General features: G+C 39.1%; 1 protein-coding gene across 3 annotated transcripts in view; it reads left to right on the top strand.

The window, feature by feature from the left end:
- Positions 1 to 23,559, top strand: part of ST18 (ST18 C2H2C-type zinc finger transcription factor) — a 105,818-nt gene extending 82,259 nt beyond the window's left edge. For all 3 annotated transcript variants that reach the window (XM_037802790.1, XM_037802791.1, XM_037802789.1), the window contains exons 19-22: positions 10,006 to 10,094; positions 16,520 to 16,623; positions 18,736 to 18,879; positions 21,056 to 23,559. In XM_037802790.1, the coding sequence (XP_037658718.1) occupies positions 10,006 to 10,094; positions 16,520 to 16,623; positions 18,736 to 18,879; positions 21,056 to 21,196 (478 nt within the window). In that variant the 3' untranslated portion in view covers positions 21,197 to 23,559. The remainder of the gene's footprint in view (positions 1 to 10,005; positions 10,095 to 16,519; positions 16,624 to 18,735; positions 18,880 to 21,055) is intronic.
- Positions 23,560 to 24,775: the final 1,216 nt, after the last annotated feature.

The following is a 24,775-nucleotide window of genomic DNA, read 5'->3' as shown; positions in this document are numbered from 1 at the left end:
GCGAGAGGTGGGGGAGGGGGGCTCTCTGCAAAGTTTCCATCAGAGCTGTATAGAAATTGTCACCTTCCAGCCCTCCAGACAGATGTTTGACTAGTTAGAAGGATGAAAAATGCCATTTTCTCCATTTCTGAAAATTCGCTCCCCAGTTTTCAAGTGCTCTGGAAACTGCATCTATTTTGCACGTTCTAAAATATTTGCTTACACTGCTATTTTTTAATGGCTCAGTTTTTATTTGGCGAGCTCCGCGTGGTGATAGAGACGCTATTATGTTGTGTAATTGTAAATTTTCACTTTGCATATTTATATCGTTCCCTCCGTCTCATGAACTGGCACAATTTCAGGCCAAAATTGTAGTCATTTTGCTGCTGGGAAGATGTGGCTCCTCCAAAGCAGCCAGAAAGAAAATGACACAGTTATAAAGTGGACGGCAGGAGGAGCGAGATTCAGAAAACCCCTTCACGGTTTCAGGGGACTTAATTTCTTTATCACTGAAGGTTGTGTATTTCAGCAAAACCCTTTGGTGGCCAACAGTGAACTTTGCCCAACTTTTAGGCTCACATTCTGCTGAAAGGAAGAGGGGGTAGGAGATTCACTACACATTTCACCCATCCTTGGGACCCCATCTGGACTTGTGGGCCATGGAGCTGATGCTGCTTTAAACCCCAAAGAAATGTTCATGAACCAAAGAAGCTTTTCATGACTTGCTTATGAGCAGTGTACAAATAGAGCAAAGCTGGGGCATTTTTTAAAATTCAATTTTTTTGAGATATATTCACATACCATACAGTCATCTAAAATGTAAGATCAATTGTTCACAGTACCATCATATAGTTGTGCATTCATCACCCAATCTATATTTTCATTTTCCTTGTACCAGAAAAAGTGAAAATAAGAATAAAAAATAAAAGTAAATAGAACATCCAAATCATCCCCTCCTCCCACCTTATTTTTCATTTAGTTTTTTGTCTCCATTTTTCCATACACTGGATAAAGGGAGTGTGAGCCACAAGGTTTTCACAATCACATGGTCACCCCTTGTAAGCTACATTGTTATACAATTGTCTTCAAGAGTCAAGGCTACTGGGTTGGAGTTTGGTAGTTTCAGTATTTACTTCTAGCTATTCCAATGCATTAAAACCTAAAAAGGGTTATCTATATAGTGCATGAGACTGCCCACCAGAGTGACCTCCAGAATCCATTTGAAATCTCTCAGCCACTGAAACTTTATTTCGTTTCATTTTGCATCCCCCTTTTGGTCAAGAAGATGTTCTCAATCCCATGATTCTGGGTCCAGATTCATCCCTGGTAGTTATAGCCTGTGTTGCCAGGGAGATTTACACCCCTGGGAGAAGATCCCACATAGCGGGGAGGGCAGTGAATTAACCAGCTGAGGTGGCTTAGCTAGAGAGAGAGAGAGGGCCACATCTGAGCAACAAAGAGGCACCCGGGGGAGACTCTTAGGCACAATTATAAGCAGATTTAGCCTCTCCTTTGCAGTAACAAGCTTCATAAGGGCAAGTCCCTTGATAGAGGGCTCGGCACATCAAACCGTCAGTCTTCAATGTCTGTGAGAACATCAAAGCTGGGGCATTTTGACATTTTGTTCAGCTCTGTTCCTGGTATCAGGAAATGAAGACTTCCAGGAATTGCTTGCTGAAATAGATATGCAGTAAAAGCTGCTTCTGGAGAAAAACCTGGATTTTTTTTTAACGACTAATGTGTTGATAGTTTTCAGACGCAGACTCAAATCTACAAGAGCACACATGGTTTTATTTTGAGCCTGACGGTTTCATATTCAGGAGCAGTGGTCACAAATCAAGCATGCACGTTTACCACATGCAGCTTTACTTTCTTATGGGGACCCCTGCAACGTGCATAAGGACATTTGTAATGAAATGCCAATGCAGCCCCTCCATCAGCATTAAACGGAGTCCCTTCTAAAATTGTGTAGACATTTGAAGTGGCAACAGCAAGGTTTGACGAGGATGTACAGCAATGCCAAGTCTGTAGGTGGACATGGGATGGTAGAACCACGTTGGAAAGCAAGTTGCCTCTCATGAGTCAGGCTGAAAATGAAAGTGCCCAACATGCCATCAGGCTCATGCCCCAGAGAGGCTCCTGCCTATTGGGACTGGGAGATGTCATGTATGAGAACGTCTGTGGCAGCTCGGCCTTAACAACTCCCAGCTGGAAACAGCCCACCAGTTCCTTCTTGGTGGAGTGGGTTAACACCAGGGGATCGCCAGGCAGTCGTGAAAATGAGTGTACAACCCTGTGCACCTCACTGGGGTAGGATTTTAGGACGTGATGCTGAGCAGAAGGAGTTGCTGTAGAATGCAGGCAGTAATATTCTGTTTACAAAAAGTTAAACACAGAGATGCATGTACATGTGGCCAAAAAAAAAAAAAAAATGCATTTCAAAAAGCTGGGGAATCATTAACCTGGAATGTAAAATGATAGTTATCTCCAGAGGAGAGGTGAAAGCAATCGTGGAGGGGTGCGTGGGGAGTGTCAAGATGTTAGTAAGTCATGCTGTATGTTTTAAGGTAAATGGAGTTCATTGCAATAGCATCCTTAAACTGCAAGTATACATTGCATGTACCTGGATATGTTTTATAGATTTCATAATAAAGAAAAGAAAATTATGAGCTGGAAAAAATAGGCTATGATATAAATGCAGAGATATTTCCTAAGAGAAAGGAAACAACAAAAATTTAGACAAGTTACTAAAGGTTAAAGTTTTGCTAAAGGTTTCTGTTGTTACCTAAAAGATTTAGTGACTGAATTTAATTTTGTGTGTTCTCTTTTTGTCTACTATATGCAGGATTTAATGAAATAATAAAACAAAATGCTCATGTGGCACACCAAGAGAGTTTGAGACAGATCATTTCTTTTCCCCTTTGTAAAAATATTTAGCATATGTGTGTATATTCAGGAATTCTTTAAAGTGAAATGACTTATACTGGAAGAGCACGTTCTAAACCATGATGGGCTTTCATATGTTGTGTTTTAATCTAAAATCCTTGAAGTTGTTTGGGACTCTGTACAGGTGCTAGTTACATGATAATTAGGCAATGGACTCAGGGCTTTCTTTGTGATGTATATATTTATTCTGTTAAATCTTTTCAAAACCCTGTGAGCTATGTAGGTATAATAATTATCCCCATTTGAAGAAGAGGAAAGAAGCCCAGGGAAGCTAAGGAACTTCCCATTTTCACCCAGATAGGAAATGGCAGAACAGGGATTTGAACCCCACACTGGGTTACCAGAGCTCTTTTCCTGACCCCTGTCTTGTACACACTTGATGTGTAATGCTCTCTGGCCATTGCTAGGAATCGGGCTAACAGCGTCACAGCACGATCGCGTCTAACTGTCTCAACCATCCCCAGAGGTCAGTTTTGTAATGATTCCCACGTTGCTGAATCTTAACCAGGTTGAGTGGTTATCCACAGTCTGGTTGTCCTAAGCAGGGAAACTAGGAAGCAAATGGAAGCCGACTACCTGCTAGGTAGTGATGTATCCCTGAAGCTGTGCTTGGTAAATGTTTTGCTTTAAAACCACTTTTTGAAGACAATGTCACTAGTAATTAGTGGGGGGAATGTAAGATCTGTTTGTTCATTGACAAGCGTATTCTCCACCTGTTATAAGAAACCCGATCAGACATCAGAATCAGTTGGGACTTTCTAAAAATATAGGTTCTCCAGCCCTGCTTCCTGGAAATGAATCTCCCCAAATGTTTCTGAAGCAGGTGGTGCAGGGATCTGTGCTGAGAGCCTCTAAGTAGCTAAAGTTTATCTCAGCAACCAAAGGTCTGCAGCTCCCTGGGGTGCTTCTTTATTAACTATTGGGAAGGTCCAGGAAAATGAATATTCATGTTTGTGAGCCTTAAAGTGATCACAGAAGAGGCTGATAATACTTAATCGCTTTTATAAAAGGGAAGCGAATTCTTGTCGTTTGGGTCAAATTATGATACATTCTAAAAATATTAGGGTGTAAATAAAATGCAGGTATGAATATCATGGTTTTTGCCTGTCATTTATTTTAAAAGTGACAAAAAGAAAATAGCAACAAGTAAATCCCAAAACAGATGAACAATTTGACCTGACATCAACATTATATTTTTATAATACTTATTTTGAAATCTTGCTTTAAATCTTTTTTTATAGTTAACTTTTTTTTTTTTAAATTAGAGAAGTTGTGGTTTACAGAAAAGTCATGCATAGAATACAGGGTTCTCATATACCACCCTATGATTAAAAGCTCACATTAGTATGATACATTTGTCACAACTGATGAAAGCACATTTTTATAATTGTACTATTAACTATAGTCCATGATTAAACTCAGGGTTCACTGGGTTGTGCAGTTCCATGGATTTTTCAAAAATTTTATCCTAGTAACATGTATACACTATAAAATTTCCCCTTTTAAACACTTTCAAATATGTATTGCTTTAAATCATTATACTACAAACTTTGACTTTGAAAAGGAAATATTCTGAGAAGACAAATGATGTTATATCAAACACACACACGACATGATTATGGATGTTTGTGGCTTCGTGACCCCAGAAGTTCTGAGTCTAATAGAACTCATTTAATGTCATGCCGTATCTTTGTAATTTTATTGAGGTTTATTAATATATTACAAACAGTGGTGTCCACTACACTAATTGCATCAGGCAGATGGAGATCAGTTTAAAATTGCCTTGATATACCTCATACCTTTGCAATATGAGACCTGTCCTAGTTTACAGTCTGCTGTGACAAGAGCCATACAGTGGGTTGCATTAAACAACGGGAATTTATTGGCTCATGGTTTTGAGCCTGATTCAGCTGGCCACACCTTAGCTAAGAATAACAGCTCCAAGAGGTCCTATTTACAATGGTCTCACACCCACAGGAATGGGGTCGAGATTAAGAACATGTTTTGGGGGCACACAAGTCAACACAGCCCAAGCCCAGGAAGCTGTCACCACAGCCAACCTCCACCTTTCCAGGGATTCGTGGAGGACGAGGCCATCCTCAAAAGGAAGAAGGACTTTTAACATACTTTTTGAAAAAAATTTTTTTTTCATTTAGGATTTGTTTTATATCCTGGAGGATATAACTACATTGGAAGATACAAAATATCAAGTGGCATTTTGAAATCAAAGTGTCAGTTTAATAATGCAACTATAGTTTATGGTTCTGGGTCACTTAGCTATGGATGTTTCTTTAACCTTTTGCAGTGCTGTGTACATGAAGAAATTCACTGCTCTTGGGTCTGAACAAAGATCATTAAGGGAAGGAGTTCATAGTTGCTCTAATGAGGTGTTAACAATCACTATGTTACAAATGGGCTTGCTACAGTTACTCTTAAGTATCCAATTTGCCTACTAAGTTTTAACACAGTTCAAGCGCACTTTCAGAGAACACAATTTATGGCATAAAACAAGGGAGACTAGTGCCAACTTTCCAGAAAATGAAAAATAACAAAGCCAGGTTAGGCCACAATTTGTAGTGAGAAGCTTCAAAAAAAAATAGAAGAATCAGGTTCAAAGTTCAGTTTTACTGTTCATTATTTTCTTTTCCTCTGTAAGATATTTTATAGCTTATCAAATTTTGGCAAACTGCCTAACTGTCTCTCAAGATGTGAAGCTAAATATCCATTTTTTATTTTATATGTAATCTTAATATGGAATAATTCAGTATTTAAAAAAAATTCTTTCCACATTTGCAAAGGGCTTGGCTTCAGAAACATTGTCTTTTGCTTTGCCAAGTGTGCCAATCTTCAGGTAAAAGTCATTGTTTCAAAGATGAATTGCAGTGGGGGGAAGATGGCAGCATAGAGAGGAGTGGAAGCTAAGTAGTCCCCCTGGAACAACTAAAAACACCAGAAACAACTAGTAAACAATCCAAAATAACTGCGGGTGGGGGGCGGGGACAAACAAGACTGTCCACTCATCATATACCAACCTGAATTGGAAGGAATGCCCGAGATCACAGAACAAAATTTGTAAGTAAAACCTGCGGATCCAAGCCAGGAGCCCCTTCCCCCATAGCCTGAGCTACAAAGCCTCGTGGTGCCAGAGAGAAGCTCTCTCCCAGCAAGCGAATATAGCTCAGCTGAGCTCCAACTGGGGTTTTAAGTAGCGAGTGTGAACTGCTCACTACAGGTACGCATCCCCAAAAAACAGACAGAGGCTTTGGGTAACGACTGACCTTGGAGAGCCGGAGGGTCGCCTTGGACTGGGTCTGAAGGGGACTATCTGTTTCTTTTTTGGCTTAGTGGCCCCAGCCATTTTCAGTTCCCAGTGCTGTGACTCAGAGAAGGGTGGAGATAGCACAAGCAGAGAGAGAGAGACCATTGAAATGCTAATGACCTCCCCCTAGGGGGTCTGTCTTCTCTAAGAGGAAAGGGGTGGGGCCCTTTCCATTCAGAACCAGACCCCAGAGCCTGGGGGAACACGGCCACACCTCTTCACACCAGTCAAGAGTTATAGGCTATAGGCTAACAGGCACCACCTGCTGGGCAGAAAAGCACAGTGACCTGAGGCATCACAGGGTGGAGCAATTTTCTAAGACACACCCGCAGGGAAACCAGATACTGAATATTTCTTCCCTCTGGGACCTGAGCCTGTTCTCATCTGGGAAACCCTGATTTGGATAACCAAGGAAACCATGCCTAGGCAACAGAAAATTACAACCTACACTAAGAAAAATGAAGTTATGGCCCAGTTCAAGGAACAATCGTACACTTCAGCTGAGTACAGGAATTTAAACAACTAATGCTAAATCAATTCAAAAAGTTTAGAGAAGATTTGGCAAAGGAGATAGAGACTGTAAAGAAAACACTGTGCATAGGCAGAAATGGAAAGTTCAAAAAAACAACTAGTAGAATCTATGGAAATGAAAGGCACAACACAAGAGATGAAAGACACAATGGAAACACAACAGCAGATCTCAAGAGGCAGAAGAAAACACTCAGGAACTGGAGAACAGAACACCTGAAAGACTACATGCAAAGGAGCAGATGGAGAAAAGAATGAAAAAATATGAGCAATGTCTCCGGGAACTTAAGGATGAAACAAAGTACAAGAATGTACATATCATTGGTGTCCCAGAAGGAGAAGAGAAGGGAAAAGGGGCAGAAGCAATAATAGAGGAGATAATCAATAAAAATTTCCCATCTCTTATGAAAGACATAAAATTACAGATCCAAGAAGCGCAGTGTACTCCAAACAGAGTAGATCTGAATAGGCCTATGCCAAGACACTTAATAATCAGATTATCAAATGTCAAAGACAAGAGAGAATCCTGAAAGCAGCAAGAGAAAAGCAATCCATTACATACAAAGGAAGCTTAATAAGACTATGTGCAGATCTCTCAGCAGAAACCATGAAGGCAAGAAGGAAGTGGTGTGATATATTTAAGATACTGAAAGAGGAAAACCACCAACCAAGAATCCTGTATCCAGCAAAGCTGTCCTTCAAATATGAAGGAGAGCTCAAAATATTTTCTGACAAACAACGAGAGACTTTGTGAACAAGACATCCGACCTACAGGAAATACTAAAGGGGGCACTACAGAGTGATAGAAGACAGGAGTGCATGGTTTGGAACACAATTTTGGGAGATGGTAGCACAACAATGTAAGTACACTGAACAAAGATAACTATGAATACGGTTGAGAGAGGAAGGTTGGGAGCATGTGAGACACCAGAAGAAAGGAGGAAAGATAAAGACTGGGACTGTGTAACTTGGTGAAATCTAGAGTGTTCAACAATTGTGATAAAATGTACAAATATGTTCTTTTATGAGGAAGAACAAGCAAATGTCAACCTTGCAAGGTGTTAAAAATGGGGAGGCATTGGGGGAGGGATGCAGTCAATGTAAACTAGAGACTGTAACTAATAGAATCATTGTATTATGCTTCCTTTAATGTAACAAAGGTGATATACCAAGGTGAATGCAGATAAGAGGGGGGGATAGGGGAGGCATGCTAGACACTTGACATTGGTGGTGGTGTCTGACTCTTTACTTTGATTTCAGGTTATTTTTCCTTTTGCTGCTTCCTAGCTGTCATTTTTTTTCCCCCTTTCTTTTGCCTCTCTACCTTCTTTGACTCTCCCTCCTGCCTTGTGGAAGAAATGTAGATGCCCTTATATACATAGTGGTGAAGGTGGTGAACACATAAATATATGACCACACAGAGAACCATCAATTATTTACTTAGGATGGAACATATGGTGTGTGAACAAAACCATATTTAAAAAAAAAAAAATGGGTTGATCACAAAACCTCAAGGGCAGTACACTGAGTGAAATAAGCCAGGCACATAAGGACAAATATTGCAGGGTCTCACTGATAGTAACTAATTAAAATATGTAAACTCATAGACATGAAATATAAGGTACCAAGATATTGGATGAGGCTTAAGAACGGGGAGCATTTGCTTAGTATGAGCAGAATGTTCAACTAGGATGAACTTAAATGTTTGGAAATGAACAGAAGTGTCGGTAGCAAGATGTGAGAATAACTAACAGTGCCGAATGGCGCGTGAATGAGGTGGAAAGGGGAAGCTCAGAGTCATATATGTCACCAGAAGGAAAGTTGGAGATCAAAAGATGGGAATGTATAAAACTGAATCCTATGGTAGGCAATGTCCATGATTAACTGTACAAATATTAGAAATCTCTTCTGTGAACCAGAACAAATGTATGACAATACAATTAGAAGTTAATCATAGAGGAGCATATAGGGAAGAAATATATCCCTATTGCAAACTATATACTACAGTTAGTAGTATTTCAACATTTTTTCATAAACAGTAACAAATGTACTATACCAACACTACAAGACAACAATTGAGGGGGGTTGGTTAGGGATATGGGAGGATTTGAGTTTCCTTTTGTTTTTTTCTTTTTTCGTCTTTCACTTTATTTCTTGCCTGGAGTAATGAAAGGTTCTAAAAATTGAACAAAAATTAAGTGTGGTGATGGATGCACAGCTGTATGAGGGTGCCAGGGGCAACTGATTGTACACTTCGGATCTTTGGATAATTGTATGGTATGTGAACAATCTCAATAAAAATTAAAAAGAAAAAAAAAGATGAATTGTAACCAAATTTCTGTGAAAAAATATTTTAAACAACTGACTATTATATCTTAATTTGGTTTTTTAAAGTTGTATCTTCAAAAATACAACCAAGTTGCAAATAATTAATGGCTGTTAAAAGCAACAAAATTGCTGATCATATACAATGGAAAACAAGTTTTGTTTAATATTGTCCTTAGCAGATTGGTGCAATTTAAATAAAACCTGTGAGATTAAAGGAAACAAGGACTGCTGAAGAGTACAACAATTAATGAAAAAGGTTACACACCCCACCACAGGGGATCATATCCAAAACACATTTGTAGCAGTTCCTTCTTTTTCAGGGTTGAGATTTTTTTAAATGAAAACTGATATTTGAAAAGTCAAAAAAAAAAAAAAAAAAATAGAAACTCTCTCATGCCCAAGCTGTGAATTTGACATGGGGGAGGAGAGTATTATTTTTTGGCTTGTATTAATTTGAATTTTTCTCTAAAGATCAGATTATAAAATCAAGAAAAAATAGATTCTTCTTTATTGTGTATGGAATTTTCACTAATTTGGAACAATTCTTACTCATAATATTTACGTGTCATTTCATCTTTACAGAAAATAAAGTAACCATTACTAATTAAAGACATTGAAATTAATGTAGACCAATAACCTTTTTACAAAATAAAATCATAATTGTATGTCACCAGCAGCTATATGTATTTTGATTTAAGGAAAAACCCAAGACCTTTTTACATTATTTGAGGGCCTCTTGGTTTTGCTTTCATAGATATTTACTTGTTGCTTTTCACAGAGACTACAGGTTATAATCTAATTAGAAGACAGACAAAACCTTAGATAGTAGGACATGAATACAGATCTTTAATTTTTATAAGAAACAATATGCATTTCACACAGAGGTGTACTTTCTGTTTCCACAGCTTATCTGGATGCCCCCTAAATGCACAAGCCCTCAAAAAGGGGAAGGTCTCTGAGGAACTCATGACCATCAAGCTCAAAGCAACTGGAGGTAAGAACCTGTGGTTGGAAATGTCATTTTCGCAGAAGCCTAGGATGCAGCTCCAAAGGGGATCTGCATGTCAAATTATAAAGGGAGTGTAACTGTAATAAATGAGAAGAAAGGTTCAGATTTGAACTAAAAATAACTATCTAAAAAACTATTTCTTAGGATGTTTTGTTTCTGTTTTTGTTTGTTTGTTTGTTTGTTTTACTTTTAAATAAGGATTTTCAAGAGAGGAAGACAGGCTATGCCATACGATGGATTAAGATACACTGGCTGAATATGTGTGTATATGCATGTGTGTTTTCTGATTTAAGCCCCTTGTTACATTTCAAGAAACAGTCTCTAAAATAAAACAAATAAAGAAAGAAAGAAAGAGTCTCTGACATGTGTATTTGGATTCTTAAATTTTGCTCTTCTGACCCCAAATGATATTTTATGGTGATTTTGGATGGTTTAAATTTAGCATCTGTGTCTATATTTATATGTCTACTTCCCTATGTTAATCCCTTATGAAAGTCAAAGTATGCAGTTTCTGAGATCCATATTTGGATCCTCCAATTTTCCTCTGATTCTTGAGTGCCTTCTTCAGATTTCTAAGCAGCATTATCTAAGACATGTGTTGTTTTCCATCAAAGATCATTCTCAAGCATCCGAGAAACACTGGCAAAGCAACTATTTTGCTTTGGGGGCCTTATTTGATGGTGGTGTTGGCACATGAATAGAACTAAGCTGGTGACTTTTGTTTTAACTATTGTTACTTTATTTCTCTGAAAGCATTGCTCAATCTTTCTAATTTGTGTGTGATTTTTTTAAAAGAAAATATGCAGTATCCAAGAAGGGAAAGCACTATTGAACTCCTACTGTGTTCCTTCCTCAGCTTCTCTTTCCCAACCTACAGTTTTCCCCTCCCTCACCATATGAGTCTTGGGGTGTCTTGGGGTCTCGTCTCCCCAGCCTGTGAGCACTGCACTTGCTGATGAGGTCAGTAATCATGGAGAGTAGGAATCAAGTCCTGGATGTTTGGGGCAAGTCTGCATTCCACACTCCAATATTCAGATGCTCGATGAAAGAACTTTCTCCACTTGGAAATACTCCCCACTCCTCAAGTGGTTCTTCATACATTCTCACTGGAATTGGGACAGTTTGATAGCTATTTATTTATTTATGCATCACTTTATTTCAAACAGAACTTCAAGGGTGGGGGGGTGCAAAGCTACATAAAATAAATGAAAGCTAATTAAAATTGACAAAGTTCAAGATAAGAAAAAAAGATGGAGCAAGCCTGAGAATTAAATATATATATATATATGAAGCAAGCCATTTTACACTCTTGAATAAGTATCTCAAATTTGACTCTAAGCTTTCTAGAAGCAAAAGCAAAGGGAGAATCTAATCACTAATCACATGATGAGTTTAAAAATTCGGAGCAAAACTCTTCCTGGAAGTGAAGATTAAGAACCTAAAATGACATGTGCATGAAGAAAAATCTGGCTGAGTTCAGGTTGGTGGTTCATGGAGGGTCAAGCAACTCCTCGTGAGTAATTTGGGGTATGTTCTAAACATTGCCACATCCCACGCAGTGCCTGCCTTATAGCACGGGTGCAATGATTGCTGCCTGGGTGATTTTTAAAGCAGGAATAACCTGACACTCCATCAGCTATAAAAAGTCAAATTACAATAAAACATAAAGTACATATGACTTTAAACTTTTCAGTGTATTATTTTAGGTTAAAGTGGGAACAGATCATTCAATCAAGTAGTTGAATTAGTTACTTGTTAAGAGTTTATTATCTAAAACCCAATTGCAACATGGAGGGCCTATACCAAAAATGATTCTACTAATTTTAGAATTGCTCTTTAGTTCTTCTTTCTTGCAATAATCAAATTGCCACAGTAATTTTTTAAGACCATAAAATTGGATCATCTGCATGTGAAAAAATGCTTGGCTCTTGATTCTTTGTGGAATAAAGTAAAAGTTATGATGATTTAGCTTTGGATATTTTCATCCAATTAGTAGATCCTTCTAGACCTTCCCATGTGGTAAAACAGTGAGTTTGAAATATTGTGATCCATCATTTCTTTCTGGATATCATCTCTCTTTATCCTTTGCATAGCTAAAGTAGTAGGGGATACATTAATTCATTTTTCCTCTAATAAAAAAACATAGAAGTGGCATTTTGGTCTGTAAACCCAATACAAAATTAAAGGTTCTCTCAAGAAATATAAAGTGCTTGAGATATAATAGGAAAAAAATAATTACTTAAAGCCCCCTACTATGCTAGTACACCTGCTATATGCAGATATATTCATCTCTTACATAATCTGATGGGATATAAATAAAATATTATAAATTATTTAATCCCTAATTATGCAAATTAGGCACCAATAAGTACAAAGTGAAATGTAGAATTCTGAATGTAAAGAAAGCATGTTCTTTTGCTTTTAAACAGATGGACTCTGAAAGGAAACAAGGTCATTGAATAATTCAATAAAATATTTAGTGGAAAGATTAAATGGTGTTCTTGATAAGCAGCAATACCTAGTTTATTTAACAATCTATTATAAGTATGTCTGTAAAGAAGCAATTTATATGTTCAAAGCAGATTACATATCCATGAGTAAAAGTAGCATTTCATTGGTTAGGAGAACATGTTCTGGAATCAGAGAACTTGGGTTTGAATCCAGCCCTACCATTTACTACTTAACCTCTTTGTGCCTCAGCTTTCCCATCCATTAAGTGGGGTAATAAGGGTATCTACCTCATAGGATTCCTGAGAGGATGGAATGTGCTCCTATTTGGAAGTGCAGAGTGAAATTCAAAATCTGCAGCATTCACTCAGCTCCCCTCAGTGCCTGCTGAGGATGAGAGAAGGCTCTTCTTAAAAGACTGTGTGTGGGGAGGAGGTTGGCCCATGAGTGTCCCAGTGGAAACAGATATGGAGATGGACCCATAGAAAGAAATTACAAAGAGATTGACTGAGTGTGTTCCAGTGGCTGGAATGTCTCCCCAAATCCCAGAAATCATAGTAAACACTATTAATTCACTCATACTAATTTACACATTTTCTCATGAAAATTTATGGAATAAATGGAGAGTAAATTATCTAATTCTTTAAATATTAAATAGCTCCTAGGATAATGTTTCTTTCTTGAGGTCCCATCCCATCATCTTTCCTTCCCCATAGACTCTTGCATCTGTAGCTATGAGGCATCCTCCGACTAGCTCTTCAAAGCCCCCTTCTTGATTAAGAGGCATAGGTATCTTCACTGACATTGGGCTTCAGGAGCACATCATCCTAACCAAATCCCAGTATCAAGAATCCAAGTTCTTGCTAGAGTCTGCTCATGGCCAAAATTGAGCTCTCACATTTCCTTTTGCAAGCTGCTGCTCCCCCAGGCTTCCCCACCACCAAAAATGGCACTACTGTCTCCAAGTTGCTGGATGGTCTTCCTCCCTTTCTCTCATCCCTCTCCTCCAATCCATCACAAGTCTTGCAGTTCTAGTTGTAGATAATATCTCGAGTCCATCTACTTCGCTTTCCCTCCATGTCCACTGCCATGGTGCCAGGGTGGGCCCCCTCCTGCGGTCCTCTCCAGGTTGTTCTTCTGGCTCCCGTGGAGCTCCCCTTCAATCCATTCTCTATTCAAGAATGCAAGGATGTTCTTGCAAAATCAGCCAGATCACACCACCTCCTGCAGGTGAAGTCCTTCATTGCATTGGGAATGGACCCAAGCCCCTGGCCTGGCTTCCCTCCCTCCCTGAGCAGTTGTTGACATTCTCGTGTCCCTGCAGCAGCCCTTCCCATTTCCTTCTCCCCACAGGCCTGCGTGCTTTGTTTGCTCCACTTGGAAGGCTCACCTCATTTGCCAGCCTTTTGTAGCCAGCCTCTTCTCATCTTGAAAGTCTCAGATTAAATGAGGGCTCCCCAGAGAGGGTCCACGCAGCTCCCTACTTGTTTCTGTCCTGGTGCTTCATATTTTATAATTGTTTACTTGCTATATTGTCTGCCTCACCAGGTATTATGCAAGAAAACAGCATTCCCTGAAGTGAAATTGTATTGAAAAGATCCAGAAAGGAAGAACAATACGTTAAAGAAATATAGTAACAAAAGCTTTAATTTGCTTCAATCAGAAAAATTTCAAGTGCTGATAGCACTCAAAATATCTATTTATTAAGAATCTACACAACCTGAAGTTGTTGAAAACAAATATTCCAATCCTTTCATCTCTCACTCTTACCAGTTATCTGGGAGAAGATTCCTCTGCCAACATACCAACCAATAAAACATGGTACTCAAAAATGCAACATGATTCTCCAAATTCAATGTAGCCAGTGCAAAATAAACCCTGTCTCCCAGATACTGTAGTTCCATTAGTGTTGTCTCAGGTAGCTGTGTATTGTTTTTCTTTTGGGGGAGGGTATCTGTGTCACACTGTGGTCTCACAATCAAATTGATTTAGGTATTAAAATACGTCGACTTCTGTTGTTGGTTAACCTTTCTTTTAAATGGAACCCCAGAACCCAGAATTGGAACACTCCTGACCCCATCTCTGCATTGTTCCATGCTTGCCTGGTTAATTTTTATTTGGTTAGTCAGTGATTTTTTAAATCATATTTTTACCGTGGAATATAACATATATACATAAAAATGATAGCTTTCCAAGTGCAATTTAACAAGTAGTTAGCAAATTTCAAAGAATGGTATGGGTTACAGTTTCACAGTTTCAGTTATTTCCTTATTGTGAAGTATAACATATATGCAGAAAGGTAATAACTTTTAAAGTACAATTTAACAAGTAGTTATAGAGCAAATTTCAAAGAATGTTATGGATTACAGTTCTACCACTTCAGTTCTTTCTTTCTAGCTGTTCTACTAAGAAAAAGAAAATTGTATGGAGATTCACTATTCATAACCCTTTGTTGAATTCTGTCTTCTCTGTTGCCCCTTCCTCTAGTTTAATCACTTTCCTAATCTTCAGCGATGTCTAAGTTGTGACCACCCTAACTTGTTCATGTTGCAAATGACTTTTGATGAAGCAAAAAGTACATACATCAGCCCCCTGTTTTATGATGCTGTATGTCATCTTTCAGGGTTCAATTTTTTCCTTGATATTCTATTACTGGGACTTCCCATGTTGTTTTTGGTAGGCATGTGGCTTGTTTCTGAGTTTCAGCTGCTGTGAACAGCCTTGCTTGGCACATTCTTGCACGTGTGCCCTGTCATACACGTGCAAATGTGTGTCTTGGGTGTGTACCTAGGAACGGAATTGCTGGGCCCTAGAGAATGGGTAATGATAAACTACTTCCCAAAGTAATTACCCCAGGGTGTAAAAGCCTAGATCTTTTTCAAGTCAATTGTCAAGTCAAGCCCCACCCCACCATCCTGCTGTCTTGAAATTGATCTTATTAAAACCAAATGCTGAAGTTTATGTTTATCCCTGGTAATTGTCACCTCTTTGGTTTAGACTCATTATTCTGGACTGCTTAGGTTACCTTACATCCTATTTTTGGCATCCTTCAAATTAGCTACCTCTTCCAGGTTTTTGCAATCTTTAGAATATATTCATATTCTTTCTATAAAATAGTGGTGGGAAAATAGCTCTTATTTATCGAGAGCACTTTGCATTTTATTGAAGTAATTTCTCACAGTAAGGATACTATGCCTGTTTCACAGAAGAAGAAACTGAAGCACAAAGTTAAGTAAAGAACCCAAGTTCAAGAACAAGAGGCAAGGCCAACACTCGAACTCCAAAGCCTGTGTTCTTTCCTCTCTAAGGCATTTGTTCCTTATCCAAGATGAGTAGAGAATAGTGTTATAAATCCCTGGTCTCTAACCCACCTGCCTGCTCCCCTAGGTTTACCAACAACTTTGGTTTATATGGTCCAACCTGACTATACAGAATAGCTGATTACTTGGCATGGCTCATGTCTTAACTGTTCTTGCAGCACTGAGTACAAGGAATGTACAGACTTCAGAGCTGAATCCCAGCTCTGCCACTTACCTTGAACTGGGGCAGGTTATTTATCCTCTTTGTGAGCAGTGTGGCCTGGCTTAGCCTTTGCAAGGCTTGGGGTCTTCTTATGTAAAAGGGTGTAGTGGAACTTGTCCCATGGCATGGCAGGGAGGTTCAAAGGAGAAGACGTGACGTCCAGATGCCTGCCTGCGATATAAAGGAGCTACGTGAAATGGTGGCACTTCTCTGCTCCCTCTTTTTATTCTTACAAAGGAATTAAATCCTATAACTCACTCCACCCATTTTTTCCAGAATCCTGGACATGTGTGGTTTTGGTAAAAATTCAACAGTTCATATAAAGTCTAATTGTCACCTAGCAGCTCCCAAATTCAATATGAAGTGATTTGTATTTATCACAGATCTCATTCATAGGCACATATTTTCAATATGAACTAAGATGGTCTGACTCTTTATAGGTATAGAGAGTGATGAAGAAATTAGGCATTTGGATGAAGAAATAAAGGAACTGAATGAATCCAACCTTAAAATTGAAGCAGATATGATGAAACTTCAGACCCAGGTAAAAAAAAAAAAAGTAATGCATTTCTTTATGGCAATGACAGTCTTTTGTGGAAAGAAAATATTGAACTTTCAAACCTTGTAATTTAAAATATACTGATACCTTACAGTGAACGCACTAAGCATTTCTCAATTAAACAATTATTTTAAAACCAGAATGGGTGGGCTATCCTGGGCCATCAGTGACTTGGTTGGCAAAGTTACTCGAGCTTTTGCCTTGTTTGACTTACAGGCTTTAGAAGTATATAAAGCAGATCATCCTACAATTAAAGAATTCTCTAGAGTGTTGGTCCTTTAGAAAAAGGTGAGGTAGAGATAAGAGAATTCTTAGTTTTATTAAAATCTAACCAAACATAGCAACTTCTAAATTTTTTAAATCTCTCCAGAACACTTCTGAATAAGCCATTATTTGTTTGAAACAGATCTTAATATAGATTCTCTTGAACTAATTCTTCATCTCAAAAAGATCTAAGCAATTTCTCAATTCTACATTGTCCTTTCAAATACACCCTCTGATTAAATTTACCTAACTGGAAATGAAAAGTTGAGTACACAGTTTTTAGACTCTAAGAATGACTCTTATTGTACCAAAATAGAAGGAAATTAATCCTGAGATAAAACACAGAATCAGATCTCTTTCTCACCTCTCCCTTCTCCTGAGAGGTAGGATTTTTATCCCATGGTGATTCCTGACTCCCTTAAATGTCCTTGTATACAGCAGGTTATTACAAAGCATTTTAACCCACCCAAGACTCCCGTTTGCTCTCCTTACCCGGCAAGCCCACCGTCACCATCTCCCATGAAGAATGGAGCTGCTTAATGTCCTGGTTGAGATGATCATGAAGAAAGTCAAGGCCTTGGTCTCATGGAGCTTGAAGTCTGGGGTGGGGGTGGAGGGGCAGACAGACAGTCAGCCAAAAACCCTAAAGGAGAGGAGCATGTAGCTTATTAGAACGTGATAAGTGCTAAGGAAAAAAAGAAACTATGGATAGAGGTGGGTAAGAGGAAGGGAGGGGAGGGAAACGAGCCAGATTTCAGGTGAGGCCTCAGAAAGGAGACATTTGAGTGAAGACTTGAGGAGTTGATGGTGCAGCCCAGCGGGTTTGGGGGAGGAGCGTTTCAGACAGACAAAAAGCAAATAAAAAAAGTCTAACTCAAAAAAAAAAAAAAAAAAAGACCTTCTAGGGGCAAAAAAAGACTAACTCATGACAAGCCCTGGAGCATCCCAGAAATAGCTGAATGGGTGTGGGAGCCAGGGCAGAGGGGTTCATATCGGGCCTGGAAGGCAATTTTTTAACTGTGGTTTTTATTCCAAATGAAATGCAGAACCATTGTGGGTTTGGTGGGTTTTGTTTTGTTGACTTTTTGTTTTGAAATAATTTCAAACTTCATAAGACAGTTGCAAAAATAATACAAAAGCAATGCAGAAAACTTCAATAGGGCCCTCCCTGGATTGTCTGGCTTTTAACGTCTTGCTGCATTTGTTATCCATTGTGGGGTTTTGGGCCAAGGATAGCATGATCTGCTGTACATTTTAGGAGACTGGTTCTGGTGGCTGTGTGGAGGATGTGCTGAGAGGAGCTGGGGACAAGTAGAAGCAGGGACGGGTCCAGGAACCTGGGCAGGACCAGTGGCCCCAGTGCAAGGGTGTTGGGCATCGCTCACTTCCTGCAAGTGGGGTCTCCTGCAGGTGGACCCCAGTGGATCTGAGGTGGGAGAGGAGAGCACAGTGGCTGCCTCAATGGCTGAGCAGCGGGCAGCTCTGAGCTACCGTCATGCGGCTCGGAGAGAGCCATATGTGGGCAGCTTTGGGGAGAAATAGCAAAGGTTTCCTTTTGAGCATATTGTGCCTGAGATATCTGACATCTGGTCGTACGCAGATATTGAATCTGGAATTCACCAGAGAAGTGTGGGCTGAAGATAAAAACTTGGGGGATGTGATTCGGAAACTCACAGCAATAAGATGAGGTTGTAATAATTGCACAAGTAGGTGCTGCTGTTTATTTTTTCCTTAGCATTTCAATTGAGCAAGTGAATTCTCCTTCAGAAAGAGAAACCTCTTATACTCCCTTCAAACTCTATTCCTCATGTCTCCAAGTCATTTCCATTTTAGATTACATCCATGGAAAGCAATTTAAAGACGATAGAAGAGGAGAACAAACTCATAGAACAGAACAATGAAAGCCTGTTGAAGGAGCTGGCAGGTCTGAGCCAGGCGCTTATCTCCAGCCTTGCGGACATCCAGCTCCCACAGATGGTAAGTAGGGCCAAACACGTGGCAGCTCTTTTCCAAGTGTTTGTGATACCATTTTCCAATTACTGAAGGAGCCCCAGTTAGTTAGCTTAGCTGTGAGGAAACCTGACAGGAGTCACCAAGTCCCACATCCCCTCCTTTTCCAACTTGCAATCATCTGCGTATATTTACATTACATTAGGGCCAAGGAGTCATTGAAAGAAGAGGGTTTACTTGAGGCTTGCTTTGGAAGTTGGAGGCCAAAGCTCCCTCACTGGAAATATGTTTCCAAACAGAACTCTCCATGCCTTACAAAAACATGACCCTGCCATTTGCATCATTTACCCTACTTAAAAACTGTAAAAGAAAAAAAAAGTTTAATTCCCAATAGACTTGGTGCTTCCTTCATACTGAAGAATGAAGAATGTACTTCAGTTCTCCTCACATGCAATAAAAAGCACAACCGTGAGAAAGGCGTCCTTATTTGTAAAATCTAAATACATATTTCACTTATGGCAACTCTTTAGAATTCACAGAAAAATTAATTTCCTTTATATTTTCATAAATATAAATAAACTTGCGGAAGTGGGAGTACATTATTGAATGCTTTTAATTTCCTCAGCACCTGCATTCTTGGAGCAAGTTTTCTAATACTGCTGATTTTATATATAAAACGGTTTAAAGAAGAAGCAAGTTAATGAAGAAATATGATTGGTTTTCCTTAAAAAAAAAAAGTCCCTCAATTTACCCAGCTTACCAGCATGGGAAGCCCTCATCTTAACGAATTTCAAATGTGTTTCTTGACAAAAAGAAAAAAAAAAATACATATATTAGTGAAGAACACAAAGGGAAATGATTGTTTTATGACCAGCATTAATTATTGGATATTATTGATAATATTATTTACTAAGATTTGCCTAACTCGTACTTCAAATTTCTGTTGCTTAATATTTTTTCCTTCACCAGTGCCATACAAATAATAGTTAGCACACAAGGTAACCTGTACCTTCTACAGTTCCTATAAGCCTTTGATGTGGTGATGCTCAGGCTTGTTGCATTAAATGTTCACAAGTGCCCCAGGGAGTGAGCACTGTCATTCTCATTCTGTGATTGAGGAAATTGAGGCTCAGAGAGTTTACATAATTCAATCAAGAGTCCAAAAGCAACATGTCAGGTGAACCTGGCCTTGCTCTTCTGCCACCTGGGATCTAGTCAGTTTCACGATTCCCCAAGAAACACATGGCACAAGGAAGGCAGAAACTGAGAGAAACCAATAACAGATTAGGACTTTGCTGAGCACAACAAAAAAGTCTTCAAATTTAGAAAGCCGGCCATCTAAATAGCAACAATATCAATAATTTCCTGTATATCTATGTTTATAACCCTTTTTACAGTCCTTCCTCCAAGCACCTGGTAAAGTAAGGCACATATCATGTTTTCTTTTGTTTTCAAAAAGATGGGACTCCAGCACAAAAAAAAAAAAAAAAAAAAAAAAAAAAAATGGTTGAGAAATAGTCCATTTGCACCATTCATTTCCCCGCATTCAGGTATTCAATTTACACATACTGAATGTGTACCATCTTTGAATCATGACATTAGGCAAATGAGAGCAAAAAAAACAAAAAAGGAAAAAAAGAAAAAGTGAGATGTGATTCTACCTGCAGAAAAAAAAAAAAAATAGAGAAATAAAAAAGAGTACTACAGTGAAGCTTCCAGGGTAAAATGGAGCAAGTGGTATCTGAGAGTAGATAGAGAAGGACATTTTCCACCAGGCAATTTGTTAGTGAGCAGCTTAGTCAAATCTTGCTCACCAGCTCCCCCCATGTCTCCTTCTGTGCACAGTAGGTCCATTTGTTCTGAGCACGTGCAATTGAGGCTGACACTGCCCCCCAAGAGAAGAGAGGCAGGCTGAAAGGGTCCCCCTCAGCAACCAGACATCCCTACCTTATGGGGCTCCAAGGGGGTCACAAAACTCCCAACAACCAGGTCCCATTAATCTCAACAGTTGAGTGAAGAGTGAGCAGCCAGATCCCAACATACTCGGTGTCTCTGCATCCCCCGCAGACCCCAGCGGGCCGGGCGCTCGGCGCCTTGCCCTCCCTCCCAGCCTCCTCGGTCCCCAATTTTCCTCCACATTCCTTTCACCTTCCGCCTCACCTGAGCGTCTGCGACTGCTACGATGTGTCTTGTCTTCATTTAGGGGCCTATCAGTGAGCAGAATTTTGAAGCGTATGTAAGTACACTCACGGATCTGTACAGCAATCTGGAAAGGGACTATTCCCCGGAATGCAAAGCTCTGCTGGAAAGTATCAAACAGGCAGTGAAGGGTATCCACGTGTAAGTTCGCGGCGCTGCCGGGCAACAGAAATCACCAGCAGCAGTCAACTCCAAATGCATCCATTAGGGGTTCGTGTACTGCTACAGGCGTGGAGATTGCCACGACGCATTTGTGATTGCAACATTGCACTATTCCCCCCACCCCCCAGCTGACGTAAAAAGGAAAGAAAAACTATGCTAGACTATTTGGATTAAAAGCAATGCAGTCAATTCTTAGACCTTATTTATTTTCATATGGTTTCTTTTATTTCTTCATTGCACTCTTTTGGGTTTTTTGGGTTTCGGTTTTTATTTTTATTTTCTTGTAAAATATATGTAAAATAAATGTGACATTTTTAGTATTTTATTTATTTCTAATCAGAGAGTTTTTTTATCTTTTAACTGCATTTTGAAGTCTGCCATATTTTTACAAATGTGTTTATTAATTTATTTTCCAATAGAATTTAAATAGAAATGCTATTCGCAAATCACGTATCTTGCTGAGTTTGAATGAGGAAACAAAAATGTGTGAAGGAAATCCTTGTCTAAGGACTGAACTGTGGTTTAGTTTGGTTTTTATTGCACACTTTTCCCCCCTTTCGCAGGCTTGGGCATTTACAGTGAATTTGCAGTAAAGTGAGATGCTGAAGGGATGAGGAGATAAATGGCGCCCCCTAGTGGGAAGCGCACACTCACAAAAGCACAGTACACTGGAAAACAGCCTGTTTAGAATTTGTTAGCAATAATTAAATATAGCAATCAGCAAAGTATTCGACTTGGCTGTACGGTTTTAGTCCACATGAATTATTTACTTGAAAATGTTTTAAAGAAACATAAGCTTGTTTAGAGATGCAGATTTGTCTGTTTGTTTTTCGAGTCATATCACATAGTTGGCAACTCATCCCACGACAAGAAAAAAGACTTGATGTGACCAGCCAGGCTTTCCTACCATATGTTGGTACAACGTACGAGTGACAATATTGATGTAGATTTGTACTTAGCAAATACAAACACATCCAAATGGAAAATTTTGTAGATACCATATCCCCTGAAATAGCATTTATCTTACTGGGTTGTCAGGAAAGGAGTTGAAAATACAGTAACTCATGAAAAAATATTACTCTAATCAGAGTCGTTACTTCAAATGCTGGCAACATTGGTTTCAACCTCTTTAGGTAACAAGACAATGTACAATTAGATAAAAATCTTTCCATAGAACTCCAAGTGCTACAAAGTACACCCACACACACACACACACACACACTTACACATTCACGTACACTCATATGCACTTAAAATTGATCCCGTGATCTTGGATTTCCAAATGGATCAGAGGTTAGTGGTTGCTATAGTAAAGGCAATGTCTATTTCAGGGATTGTAAGTAGTTAAGCATTGTTTCAAAAGTTTTTTTATATTTATTTTTTTTAAGAAAAAGGTATAGACAACCAGCTAAACTGCCTTTTGGGTATGCACACACACCTCATGTGCAGATGTGCCTCTGTGTAAATGCACACATGAACTTAGTGTGGGCTTAATTTCCTGTGCTATAACAAAAGTGTTTATTTTTTATTAACCTCATGGGTATTCAGATTGAATGTGATGGCATTCACAGGCTTGATATATTCCACTGTTATTACCTGTGTACCTGCACAAATTACAAGTAATACTCGATGGCAATTCCACTCTCATAAACTGTGGTTATTGTTATGCAGTAAGTGGGGCTTTATCTTTGGTTTGGGGTTCGTTTGAACCCTTGAATCTTAGTCTAGTGAAAATGAGATGTCTGTTCTTAGGTAGGAATGTTTAATTGTTTATTTAAAAATCAATTTAAAAAGAAAAGAGCTACCATACGTGCTGTCTATGATAAATGGGACACCAAACAAAATTTTCTATTAAAGTTATGTACTTGCAAGCATTTCGCTCTACAGTACTTGATAGATGCATACAAATGAGTTCACTTATTACAAAGACAAGAGTTTAATTTGCTAAATATCTTAACAAGTTGTTATATATTTTATTTAATTTAAAATAAATCTTGTACCAACCTATGTATTTATTACTATAATTTACTATGGCTTCAGGTTAATTTATTTGTGTTTGGATTGTTTGAGCAGGATGTTTTGTGAAGTATGTTTGTATTATTTGCTTCCTTTGTACTTGATGCATTTTGTGATGTGCACTGAATTTTTTTTCTTTTCGACTATGTTAACAATCGACACTGTAAATTGGGTCTTTTGTAAACAACAAAAATGACGTATGCATTTTTTTAATTTGAAGTAGTTTGTATACTGTTTCTTCAAACAATTAATATTTCTTACATCAAAGCAACAAAATTGTGTTCAGTGCTGTACCTTTGGTGTATAGTAGGAAATAAAAATTGATAATGAGTTTTGCTGTGCTCTTTCTCAGGCTACTTTACAGAGAACATTATCACCATCCCATAAAAGGCCCTTCCCTTTCCTAGACTCGCCCGCAGGCGTTCTCCTGGGTAGAGGATGCTTGAGCCCAAGAGCAGTTCTGCTGTATTTCAGCTCTGTCAATCAGTATGTTTGGCTTATTTTTTCCTCTCCAAGCAGACAGGATTTTTGGCTGATTGACAAGTCTCCCCCACCATTGGATGCCTTTGACAAGCAGGAAATCCACCAGGATCTAGTGAGGCATAAAATAAAGGCTACGTCCTCCTGGTTCCAAAATTGGAAGTTGAACTCAAAGAAATATAATTGATTCTTAAAAGCATCCTTTTTTTTAGTTGTGTGTTTTTCCTGTCTAATGTCAAATAGTCAGCCTAATTTAATTTTTCCAGTTGCTGTCCAGATTTACACATCTTTGGGACGGGTTGCCATTTATCCCTGATATGGTAAAAATCCATGTAATCCATATAATTAAACAAATTAACTGAGGAAGAATCTGGTCCTGGGAGAAAAGCCAGAGCTGTGCTTGGACAGAGCTCATAGAGCAGGGGTTGACACACAGCAGTTAATGCACAACGTAACTTTCTTTGAGTCACCAAATTTATTTTCACAAGCACAAGGTGTGATGTGATGCAGCTGGAGAAGGCAGGTCACAGGGTAGGAATTTGTGGGACTGGGTGGGTGATCAGCTCATGTGTTCATCTTGCTCTGAGCCCTGACTGGGGTTTTACATCAGTGTGTGCATCACTGTGCCTGAGCGTGTGATAAGAGGTGAGCCCGAGAACACGTGTTGGACTCACCCATTCACCCAGCGATGTTTTTAATAGAATGCGGTTGTGCCAAAACCCCTTTCTGACCTCAGCGTAAGTTCGCTAGAGGGGGCACGATGAAATAAGAGGGGGGTGCTATAGTCGAGGTCACGCAGGTCCTGGGGGGTCCCTGTAGAGGGGTGCCTCAATAATTCTGGTTTCCTGGGAATAGTGCAGAGTACAGAAGAGCTGGGCACATTTAAGAAACAGCATTGCAGGCACAGAACAGCATATGCAGATGTGCAGTGGGGGGATAGAGAGTGGCCCCAGCATTTAACGTATTTCAGACATGAAAAATTGGTGAGAAGCAAGAAGATAAGAAGTGAAAAGCCCAGGTAAGTGAGAGACGGGGTCATGTGGTGCTAAAGCATTCTAACAGCCCC

Source organism: Choloepus didactylus, chromosome 14 (genome assembly GCF_015220235.1).
Source record: "Choloepus didactylus isolate mChoDid1 chromosome 14, mChoDid1.pri, whole genome shotgun sequence".
Lineage (NCBI taxonomy): Eukaryota > Metazoa > Chordata > Mammalia > Pilosa > Megalonychidae > Choloepus > Choloepus didactylus.
Note: the sequence above shows the minus strand (reverse complement) of the source record. Positions and strands in the feature narration are given on the sequence as shown.